Below are 12,617 nucleotides of genomic sequence, written 5' to 3'. Positions count from 1 at the left end.
TTTCGGTTACTATTAAGCCGGGTCGCTCCTTACTACAGTTCGTTACAACGAACTGTTTGATTTTTGCTTTCTTCTTTAGAGAATGTTTTTTTTTAAGGCGAGTCTCTTCTTGTTTTTCTTTTCTTCTTTTCTTCTTGTTTCCTTTTCTTCTGTTTCTATTCTTCTTGTTTTTCTTTTCTGCTGGGTTATGATCTTCTAATTAATACAGTTCTTTTTCAGGGATTTTGTTGGTGCTTTTATAGACTTTCCGAAGCCATTAATAGCTATGGTGAATGGACCTGCTGTCGGGATCAGTGTCACTCTTCTCGGTCTTTTCGACGCTGTTTATGCATCGGATAAGGTATCAGCAATTAAGAAAATCTGTAGTCTTACTAAAGGACAGTTCTTGTGCTTCAGCTCGCTGGGTAATTCAAGTTCTGTCTGAAGAAAATAAATTTGTTCAAACTAAGCGACTAGGGACAGTGCTGTGGTACAATTACTAGAATACAATTCTGACTAGTACGTCTGATTTAGATTGAAAACCTTTGAGGTTTTCCAACCTTTCTTTTTCCCCAAATTATATTCCTAAGAATACCCATAAAAAAAAATAATAAAAATAAATGAATTTGATACGGAAAAAATAACAAAAAGAAACGAAAATAATATCCATCTAAAAAGGAAAAAGAACTACTACATTTTCACCATTGGATGAACAGGAATGTCATTTCTTCGAAGACGGTTGATTCAGCTTGAGGGAGAAAAGTTGATTAATAAAACCCAAAATTTTTTTGAATTTTGCCCCAGGTAAAATAATCTTTTAAAGCAGTGAAATCTTCGGAAGCAGATGGTCATTCAAACTGAATCTGCTGAATTCTGAACTTTAACGCAATAAAATTAAGTATATGCCTTCGCGTTCTTTTGTTGGACGAGGAGAAATTTGATTACTGAAGCAAAATTTGACTTGAGACTTGAGAACGAAGTTATTCTATCAGTACGGAACTAAAACTTATGAGATTTTCTGTAACACAGCATAATTTTTGACGTTTTTTTAAATTGTCTGTCTGGGGACTCTGTGTCATCCTCTTAGCAACAGAAAATTTTCTGTAATACAGCATAATTTTTTACGTTTTTTTAATTGTCTGTCTGGGGACTGTGTGTCATCCTCTTAGCAACAGAAAATTTTCTGTAATACAGCATAATCTTTAACGTTTTTTAAATTGTCTGTCTTGGGACTCTGTGTCCTCCTCTTAGCAACAGTAAATTTTCTGTAATACAGCATAATTTTTTACGTTTTTTCAAATTGTCTGTCTGGGGACTCTGTTTCATCCTCTTAGCAACAGAAAATTTAGTTCTGTCCTAATCAAAACGTCAGCACGTTTCTCGAGAAACGTGTATTGCTTTTGGGTTGACGCGTGACGAACAATGTCCACTGGACTGGTATGCAAAATATAGCTTAACACCATCTTATTTCCATTCTTGAAAGCAGCAAATTGTGAAAATCACCCATAGAATTCTGGAGAGTGGACTCAGATCAAAGACTTGCAGACTATTCCTCAGTTTGATATTACATATTGTCTCTTGTAAACACCGTTTCTTCTGTTCTTTCTTGGTATGTTTGGCAATTGTTAGCCTTAGTAAACATGTATGTTCTTAAAATCTGCGTAGCCAAAACATTTGCTGGTTGCGAATTATTAAAGAAGAAGAAGAAAAATGATCAATTGTTGTAAATTTTCTTTCTTTGCTACTCCAGCCAAAGGGGAATTTCGCTCGACAAACTAAGCTTTAGGCCCAACTTATGGTTTTAGGTCTGTGAAGGTAAAGTTCTTGGATTTCGAAATTTTCGATTTTTGTTGAGCATCTCAATACGTTTTGGCGGGTTGTAGCATCGTTTGAAAATACGTGTGTCGCCTGAGAAATATTTTTGAGAGTGTACTTTTTGGGTCCAGTGGCTCCAAATATTGTAGAGGATTACAACTCTTGTGGTCTTACTCTTCTAGCAGTGCAAAACGGAATACCTTAGACTCCCTTAAATGAGACCTAAGGCCCCCTTAAATGTACTTATCATTTTATAATTTCGAGATTTTAGAGAATGAATCTTTTATTACGAATTTTTTTTACTTTGTTCGTGACTGAAAGCTGGCTAATACTGTTAAGGTTAACAGTTCAGCCATCGACTGGGCAGTTGGACCGCCCCATTATTGACAATTATTTGCGCCTATAGAGTTGTCATTCTGGACCCTGACAATATAGTTATAATTAATCCTAGCAACTTCATGTTTACGTTAAGTTCTATTAAAAACACTGTAGCATTGTCTGAAAGTGCAAACTGTTCAATTCTTACTTTAAATCCTACTCCTTCAAAATAACTGAACTTTTGGAATTTTATTTTATTTATTTATTTATTTTCTTTATTTCCCTCAAAAAATGAGGAGTAGGCTACAATATAATATAAAGAAAAGACAAATGATAACGCTTACAATAAAAAAATTATCAAATATTGATCAGATACTTAAAAAGAGGATAAAAAAGATACAAAAACACTTGCTAAATAATTTAGCCTATAAATCATTTAGAGCCAGAACTGTTACTAAAAAACGGAAATAAACTGTGGCCTAAAACGATAATTTTCGCCTTGTCTTCAAATGCTTTATATTTTTTCTTTATACAGACAACAGGACCCTTCACTTTAAGCTTTAAAACAATCTCAGTGTTACTAAAAGAAAGGAGGAAACCAAGTAAAAAATTGCAAAATTTAAAATAAGAAACTTTAATGGGGGAAAGATCAGAAGGTCTGAAATTACGGTAGAGGAGGGACGGGAACAATACGTGAGGCAGAGCAACAGCGCTATACATACGACCAAGGACGTTCCGATGGTAAAGACCCCGAAAACGAATTAAAAGACCAAATGCCTTGCGTAGTTTCATCTGAACATGCTGAACCAGGACTGGTTGAAAATCTCTTTTCGAAGCAGCATAAGGTAATCCCAAATAAGTGACTTTTGGCGACGACTGGAAAATAATACCATAGCCGCAATCAAGAGTCGCCCTGACATTATCCTCTAAACAATTTACAATAAAAAATTGACATTTTTCAAAACTGATAGAAAGGCCTAAACCTTTTAAACAATTAATTAAAATATTAAAATTAGAAACAAGACTAGACTTGGACCGGCTTAGAAGGATAATGTCATCAGCATATGCAATGTAAGACAGATTTCGAGATAATGAAACAAAAGAGCTGGAAAGAGAATTAAGAACAGTAGCTAAACATGAATTGAATATATAAGGAGAAATAATTCCTCCTTGTCTAATTCCTCTACCAACTTGAATTAATTTGGACTGAGATGAAGACGAACTCGGACAAATACGGATCTTTAATCCAGAATACCAAGAGCGAAGGACTCGAATGATAGCTAGGGGCAATCCAGCATGGATTAAAGCGAGCAGTGCAGATGCATGAGAAATGTTATCAAAGGCCCCTTTGATATCAACCAAGAGGGCGTATAGCGGTTGACCAGAGATTCTCGCTTCTTCAATAACTTTGCTGAAAGATGCATGGGCGTGGTCACATCCCAAACCTCTCTTGAAAACAACTTGATTAGAACCAACAACAAGAATTTCAAGAAGATCCTTAAAACACAACTCAAACACTATTGAAAGTATATTTTCAACTCTTACTAATTAAAGACTTTCAATTCTTACTAATTAAAATACTTTCAACTCTTACTAATTAAAGAACTCTTAGTCATTTTTATATATTTTATTTTGCTATTTTGAAAGTTATTTATGAATGATGTCGACTGATTATGGCAGCAAAACGTTGTAATTTTCACTTTGGAGTGTTCTGAAGGGAGAGAAAGTTTCGAACATTTTGTCATTTTGTACATACCAGGCTATCTTTCAAAGTAATTTTTTTTTCAGGCTACCTTTCAGACTCCGTTCAGCGCCCTGGGTCAAACTCCGGAGGCCTGTTCGTCGTTGACTTTTCCAAACATTATGGGATTGGCAAAGGTATGTTTGGTGTTTTATTTTTAAAGGATTGTTTTGTTTTTGAAGCATACGAATTTTTTTTTCTAACTTGAAAAAGTAAATGTACATACATTTTAGAAACAAATTTGGCCGTTTTGTTAATTAGTAGTGATTCCTTTTGACTATTGTACTTTCCCTTTCCATGATATTTTTTCTTTTTTTCCAAATTACCAGCACTTAAACTAATAAAAGAAACACAATGAAGGAATAGAGAGCGAGAGGGAGAGAGAGTGAGAGGGAGATGTAATCTCGTGCTCATAGAATTAGTGATCTTACCTCATATATCTATCGCATCAAAAAAAAAAAAAAAAAAAAAAAAAAAAAAAAAAAAAAAAAAAAAAAAAAAAAAAAAAAAAAAAAAAAAAAAAAAAAAAAAAAAAAAAAAAAAAGCGAGAGAAAAATGGAAAAGACAGGGTGTTAAAGTTTGTTTCTTTTTTGGGCAAAATTGTCTTAAATAAGATTAATGTATCCCATTTATAAAATGGTAAAATATACAATGGGTATATTTTTTTAGACAGTTATTCAAAGAAGTTTCTTTCGGGGAACTTTTTAGCAAGAACAGAGAATTACGCTGAACTAGACATATTAGCCGTAATTCACATCGAAATCATGGATACCTCCCTAGGTAAGTAGGTAGGTAGGTTTTATTTTTATCCAAAATATAAACATAAATAAAAAATTACAACACTAATAAATTATTGCAGCACAAAGAAAGTCCTAAGGAGTTGCGCTACAAATTCATATTATGATTTATATCTTATAAATAAATATCTAAACATAGTATCTCTTGATTATCCACCTAGCCTATTTTATACTAAAAAAAACAACACATACATATGAACACAACATTATCTGCAACAAGATAATCCTATTAAATATTATTTACCGGTTTCAGCCCCTACCCCACTCCATGAAACTTGCGAAAAAAAGACATCCAAAACCTCCCGCCCTTCAAAATCTATTAGTTAAATAGAATGTTTTCAATTTATTTTTGAACCCGTATAAAGTGACATACTCCCTCATGCTAGCCGGCAGACTGTTCCAAACAGAAGACCCTAGACCATGCACCACATATGATGATCTGACTGTTTTTAAATCTTCTAAACTTCATCAAAACAGCTTTTAGTTGCTTTAAAATCTTTCCGGAAGATTTTGCCACCCTGTGTGGCTGCCAAATTGGTCATCTATCTTGATGCAGCATACTAACAATCGAATTTTGCCAAATGGGTAGTGTCATTGCACAGTGAATTCTTCAAATAGATAATTAAACTAAACCCTTGGCAAAGCTCTTCTCAAAGGGAAAGTTAACCGGGCAATGCGAATCAAAAGAACCATGTTCTGATTGAACACACATTGCGCTGCTGATCCTCTACTTGAGAACCGTGGAGCAAGCATTTTTGGGAAATCACCTCATAAGCGAGCAAATTTCAGGTAAAACCGTTACACGCAACAATGCAAAATAAGCTTGCGGATTCGTATCTTACATATGATATTTAACTGCAGATTTTAACTGAATAAAAGATTTATATCGATTACTTATTTTCTTTTATAGGCGGGGGAGGTGCTGTTTTTCAATAAGAAGCTAACAGCCAAAGAGGCAAAGGACAGGGGACTAGTTACAGAGATTTTTCCTGATGCTTCCTTTCGCTCAGAAACCTTGCCGCTTGTGGAGAAGTTTTCTCAGCTACCTGTTAATGTAAGTTTTCCAAAATTCATCAAAAAAGCTTTTAATTATATAAAATAAAGAGAATATTAAAGAATAAAAAAAATATACAGGTATAAAGAATAAAAAAAAATATACAGGTATAAAGAATAAATTAAATATTTGTGGCAGTTGTCGGCTGCAGTCAACGTTAAATTATCTGATCGTTTTTATTACCGACCTATGTGTAAGTGGCAACACCGCCCTATTCGCCTCTACTTCGCCTCTAAAATCCAATCGGTAAAAAACGCCAAATGTGTTCTAGCTCTAACGGTAAATTTGGCCTAAATATTCTTTACTGTAAATAAATAGTTTGGAAGAAACCTACTAGTGTGGCAGAAACCTTGCCGCTTGTGGAGAAGTTTTCTCAGCTCCCTGTTAATGTAAGTTTTTCAAAATTCATCAGAAAAGCTTTTTATTATTAAAAAAATGAAGAGAATATCAAAGAATAAAAAAATGAGAAACAAAAAAGAAACAAAGCCGCTTGTGGCTTTTCTCAGCCACAAGTTTTCTCAGATACCTGCTTATGTAAGTTTTCCAAAATTCATCAAAGAAGCATGTAATTATTTAAAACTAAAGAGAATATTAGAGTAAATAATAAAGAGGATATTAAAGAATCAAAATATATACATATATAAAGAATAAAGTAAATAATAGTGGCAGTTGGCGGTTGCAGTCAACGTTAAATAATCCGATCGTTATTATTACCGCCCTATGTGTAAGTGGCAACACTGCCCTATTCACCTCTACTTCGCCTCTAAAATCCAATCGGTAAAAAAGGCCAAATGTGTTCTAGCTCTAACGGTAAATTTGGCCTAAATATACTTTACTGTAAATAAATAGTGTGGAAGAAACCTACTAGTGTGGCAAAAACCTTGCCGCTTGTGGAGAAGTTTTCTCAGCTCCCTGTTAATGTAAGTTTTCCAAAATTCATCAAAAAAGCTTGTAATTATTTAAAAATAAAGAGAATATTAGAGTAAATAATAAAGAGGATATTAAAGAATCAAAATATATACATATATATAAAGAATAAAGTAAATATTTGTGGCAGTTGGCGGTTGCAGTCAACGTTAAATAATCCGATCGTTATTATTACCGCCCTATGTGTAAGTGGCAACACAGTCCTATTCGCCTCTAAAATCCAATCGGTAAAAAACGCCATCTGTGTTCTAGCTCTAACGATAAATTTGGCCTAAATATACTTTACTGTAAATAAATAGCGTGGAAGAAATGATGTAGAACCTTATTTCAACAGCCTGTATCGTCTTTCGACTTTATCTGTGCTAAGGATCTAATTTATGTATCTGTTATTTATGTTTCTATTCTAAGTTATTAGCCCTTTGCTCTGGTTAATCACTACTAATTTATGTATCTGTTATTTATGTATCTGTTCTAATTTATTAGCCCTTTGCTCTGGCTAATCACTACTAATTTATGTATCAGTTCTAATTTATTTGCACTTTGCTTTGGCTAATCACTACTAATTTATTTAACTGTTATTTATGTATCTGTTCTAATTTATTAGCCATTTGTACTGGTTAATCACTACTAATTTATGTATTTGTTATTTATGTATCTGTTCTAATTTATTAGTCCTTTGTTCTGGCTAATCACTACTAATTTATGTATCTGTTCTAATTTATTAGCCCATTGCTCTGGCTAATCACTACTAATTTATGTATCTGTTCTAATTTATTAGCCCTTTGTTCTGGCTAATCACTACTAATTTATGTATCTGTTATTTATGTATCTATTCTAATTTATTAGCCCTTTGCTTGGGCTAATCACTACTAATTTATGTATCTGTTGTAATTTATTAGCCCTTTGCTCTGGCTAATCACTACTAAGGATCTAATTTATGTATCTGTTCTAATTTATTAGCCCTTTGCTCTGGCTAATCACTACTAAGGATCTGATTTATGTATCTGTTATTTATGTTTCTGTTCTATTTTATTAGCCCTTTGCTCTGGCTAATCACTACTAAGATCTTAATTTTCTGATATTATATCATCTGCTCATACTTTCGTTTTTATACTTATTTAAAAAGCTAAGATCTTGTAGCTCATTGATCTCAGCGAAAGTACTTCAATTAAAATTTGTTTGCCCAAATGGAAATTGTATAGAGGACCTTGTTGATATCCTCATCCAAATTCTTTGGCTATTTATCAGAGGAGAACGAATTTTGATTTTCTTTGGAAAACAGCCTGAGCAATTTTGAAAAGAGTTCTCAGAGTATTTAAAAAATCTTTTTGTTGTCAAAAGAGGCAAGATCTTAGTAGAGAAAAATCCTTTTTTGCAAAAGTTGTAAGACCTTTACTTATGGATTAGCCAAAAAATAGGCCTGTTGTGTTTCCCAAAAACGAAAGTATGTATATCGTGTTTTCTTGATTCTATTGGAAAGAAAGAATAGGTTTTTAAGATTTTCGCGGAAATACTATTTGTTCAAGGATTAAAAAAAAGAAGTCATAAAAATTTCGATTAAATACTAAAGTATCAATTCAGTACATAGTACTTGAGATGAGGCACAACTGGGCACCAACAGTTTTCGACGCTTGAGTTGCTGGGTTCTTTTTAAGGGGTAGGTAGCAAGTCTGTCGCCCAACCTCGTCGCAGCTTGAATCGAACCCCAGGTCCCATATTATTAAGCAGAGATCCACTACACAAGTACAAAGATTTGGTATGCAATACAGCCTATGTAAATTGAGGCTGAGCAGCCATTGGGGAGGAATATTATCAGGAAGTGGGGCTTGAAAAGGAGGATACAAGCTGGGTAACCTCAGCAATCGGTTGTTTTATGCCATTTGGGCCATAGGGTATTCCATGTTTTGTCCAACGTTTGGGAATAACTGTGAGTTAGAGCCTCTTTTGTGTATTTGTCAGGAGTTACAGAACTTGATGAGAGGACATTTTTAGGAATTGGCAAAAGGGAAGAAAAGAATGAGGGGAATGTTTGAGAGTGAAATGTGGAGGAATACGTCCTTGTAGCGGTGCACTAAGAGAGTTTTGTGCTGAGTTATAACATCAGGGAAGTCGATTCTGAAAAGATAAGTATATATGTATAATAACCAAGGGAGACCATGTCTTTTTCGTGACTTTTTTCTTATTTTTGTTTTCTTTTCTTTGTAAATCATGGCCCATGTGGCTCTTATGTTAGGGGTTGGAAACTTTAAAAATCTGTATTTAGACCAATTTTTTTGTAGTCAATAACATTTACGGTTTATAGTCACTCTTGTAGTTGGGGGGTGCTGGCTCCTCATCAAGAATAGACTTATCAAGCTCTTTGGAACTTAACTCTCCCCCTTGAGATACGTTAGAAAGATTCCCCTATATTTTTGACATTTCCGAAAGAAGTGACTACCAACTTTTCCTCTTAATTCCGTTGCTTTAAATAAATGTTTGGTATGTTTTCTAGACAACAATAATTACCATTGTCCATTTTAGTACTATATTCATTTCTAATGATTATGACCTTTTTATAGTGATAATTAGCCAAATCAGCCGGATAAAAAGACTGTAGAAGAAGATGAGTGTGATTATTAATAAATAAAATACTAACAGTGAGATTTTTTTTTTAAAGCTGACGAATTGTCTGACAACATGAACAAAACAGAGTTTAGAAAAGTTAAATTAAACAGAATAGATGGAATATTTTTGCCTATTTGATGTTGTTCTTATCAATGCTATATAAATCGCCTCTCTGCCAAAATTGTTATCAATCTGAAGAAAACATTAAGCACATTTTATTTGGATGCACTGGTTGTCAATTGAAAAAACATCGAAACATTATAGTCTGGCTAACTCTAGTTTTAGATAGGAAGTTTATTTAAATTTAATGTACCGGGCAAGATTCTATGTCGGTTGATACGCCCAAGGACAAATTGCCTTCTAATAAAGAGGAGTCAAAAGGTATTTCATGGTTTTCGGAAGGATGTATGCTTGTTCCCTCTGTAAGGAGTATAATGAAGGTTTAGATAATTTTCTCCTGGAGTAGCCTCTAGGGTGTTTTCTGATTTAGGGGGGAATACTTGGATGGATTGATTTGCAGCTTCCTGACATTCTCCGAAATAAAAATCCAACAACAACAACTTGAGTTGGTGTATATATAGATAAATGCTTAGAAGAAGGAAAATTTTATGCGATTAAGTAATTTTGTCTCTATATTAGGTATTTCTCGCTTTGCAGTCTGTTTCCGTGCTCTTTGTAATTTGTTTTGTTGGCGTTTTTCTTGTTTTGTATATATTTTTGTGTGCATATGGCAATTGGGTTTTTGAAATATTCTGATCTATCTATATATTTTTCGAATGTTTATGTGCTTCTGAAGAATTCAATACGTGAAAAGAATATTGCCGGGCTGCAACATATCTAAGAAAATTTTTGGGCTGTGATTAATCACCATTTCTCCCTTTAAATCGCCTAAGAAAATTCATCTTTAGAGGAAATGTAGAAATTTTAACCAAGACAACCCACTAGATCTCGAATAATTCATACCCATGACAAAAGCCGTTTTACAGACTGGTTCAAAGATGTGAAAGGACCTCCAGTGTGGATCCTGCATAATAATAAGAAACAAAAAAAGGTTCCTTCACATTAATTTAAAAAAAAAACGTAATTTGTCTGTTTCCAATCTACTGCATCTTCTTTTAATGTCGTCTTATTGTGTTTTACTGCAAAACAAGCTTAATCGGTTCTTGTATATGTAAAAATTGTTTTGTAAGAACCCATCACAATTTAAAATTACCCATTAAAAGTTACGACCCAGAAAAATTTGTCTAATTTTAGAAAAGGGGAGAGGGGGCACCCCTCGAAAAACATAAACTACAATGGAAATTTTACCATTACATTCAACGTAGCAAAGAACACTATTACAGGGAATTTAAGCCCTATCCATAAAAATGCGAAATTTTTGTATTTTTCTTCGATAATGGTCACCGGCGCGTGTCTGTGTTACTTTTGAAGGCAATGGCTATTAATCTCCTCTTCTCTTATTATTGTAGCCTACTTGTCCTTTAAGTTAGTACGTTAATCATTATAGTAGCCTATATAGTACAGCTAAATGTATTACGTAGTTTGCAACTTTTTGGGAGAATCCAATCCAAACTTTTTGGGAGAATCCAATCCTGTGATGAAATTAATATTTTACTTCCTGTTTTTGATGTTTGAATAACTATAGTTATTATACATCCAACAGTAAAGATGGAAACATTTCCATTGTCTGTTTATAGAAACAACAGATTTCAATTTAAATTTATTTTATGTCAAAAAGTGCGCAAAATTTTGTATTTTAAGTGCCTAAAGGCTTTTTTTGTAAAAAGTTAATTTGACAGCAATTGCGTCATCATGAACCTTTTCGAGTGCATGATAGCTAAGCAATTTCGATACCAGTGAGCAATTGCTGCCCATCTGAATGGGTGTTGTCAGCCCCGCCTTTTGTAGCCATACCTTGATTGGTCATCCATTTGCACGTCACTTTGGCAACTGTGTATGAAAAGGGCAAATGAAGGTACGGTCTGGTACAATTCAGTTCATTTGTGATATTTTTTTCAGTCTCTGGTTTATTCAAAGGAGCTAGTCCGCAGTCAGTTGAACGATCGTCTTCACAAGATAAACCAACAAGAATGCGACCGTCTCGTTGAAAGATGGCAGTCAGCTGATTGCATTGAAGCAATAATGAACTTCTTCTCAAGCAAAGCTAAAATTTAGTAATACTTATTCAATCCCCGTGTTTATTCAATCAACGTTGATGGGTTGTGTTGTTCGGGCTCTTTCTTGTTTTATAATCAAAGGAGTATGGTTTTTCAATTATTTACTACCAAATTACCACAGAAATGTAGCAGTCAAGCTATATTTTGTAGGGGAAGCAGCGCTTTTTTTTATTAAGAGGGATTAGATGCCAGGTTTGACCAATTAGGATACCCTCTAAGCCTGTCAAAGTATCAAGGACAGTGAAATGAAACATGGTTGTTTTAATTGCTTAAGTCAAACCTCACACAACCATGTATTCTTAAATTATTCAGAAAAATTAGGAATTCAACTTTTAATGAAAATACCACCATATGTAGTCATGTATTTCTTTGGTAGTAGCGGGGACCAAATTAAAAAAAGAAAGAAGAGAAACGTGAGTGAAAAAAGCAGCAATTATAATCTAGAAATATATGGTACCAAACAGTTTAAGAATCTGTAGCCAGAGGCGAGTTTAGGAGGGGGCATTCGCCCTTGCACAGAAATTTTAGAGGCGCAAAATCTCAAATAAATAATTTAAAGGTGATTTTTTTGAAATTCTACTTTCAGTAAAATAAAGTAGAGAGCCTAGTTAATAAATGAAAGTGATTAGTAAATTATTAATTAATTAATACAACATGTTTAAAAGTATTATTTATTAAGTAATAATGACTAAAACAATAAATAATAATGAAATCATGAAATTATTTAATTAATAAATAAAAAAAATAATTAATTAATTAATTGAAAATATTTTTGTTAAGAAATGAAAATTTTGTTAAAATTCGGCCTGCAAATTTTGTAGGAGACAGAGAGAGGGGGGGGGGGGGAGTGCTAATCGGGATTTTGCCCCGGGCGCAAGAGACGTCAGAAATGACCGTCATGGCAAATGTATGCCATATATGGCATGCCATGGCAAATATGGCATGGTATGCTATATGACCGCCATGGCAAAAAATGCCATGTAGTCATGTATTTTTTTTGGTAGTAGCGGGGACCAAATTGAAAAAAGAAAGAAGAGAAACGTGGGTGAAAAAAGCCACAATGATAATCTAAAAATATATGGTATCAAACAGCTTAAGAAGCTGTAACCAGAGGCGATTTTAGGAGGGGGCATTTGCCCTTGCGCAGAAGTTTTAGAGGTGCAAGAGACGTCCGAACAGTTGTAGAACTGGATGAACAGCCTGTA

At 33.8% G+C, this 12,617-nt stretch overlaps 1 protein-coding gene across 2 annotated transcripts in view; it reads left to right on the top strand.

Moving 5' to 3' along the window:
* Positions 1–11,509, top strand: part of LOC136033148 (enoyl-CoA delta isomerase 2-like) — a 42,087-nt gene extending 30,578 nt beyond the window's left edge. For both annotated transcript variants that reach the window (XM_065713795.1, XM_065713797.1), the window contains 4 exons: positions 220–340; positions 3,901–3,990; positions 5,561–5,704; positions 11,255–11,509. In XM_065713795.1, coding sequence (XP_065569867.1) covers positions 220–340; positions 3,901–3,990; positions 5,561–5,704; positions 11,255–11,410 — 511 coding nt within the window. In that variant the 3' untranslated portion in view covers positions 11,411–11,509. The remainder of the gene's footprint in view (positions 1–219; positions 341–3,900; positions 3,991–5,560; positions 5,705–11,254) is intronic.
* The last annotated feature ends 1,108 nt before the right edge of the window (positions 11,510–12,617 follow it).

Source organism: Artemia franciscana, chromosome 11 (genome assembly GCF_032884065.1).
Source record: "Artemia franciscana chromosome 11, ASM3288406v1, whole genome shotgun sequence".
In the NCBI taxonomy this organism is placed as follows: Eukaryota; Metazoa; Arthropoda; class Branchiopoda; order Anostraca; family Artemiidae; genus Artemia; species Artemia franciscana.
The sequence above is the reverse complement of the archived record's forward strand: the minus strand, read 5'-3'. Positions and strand labels throughout refer to the sequence as shown.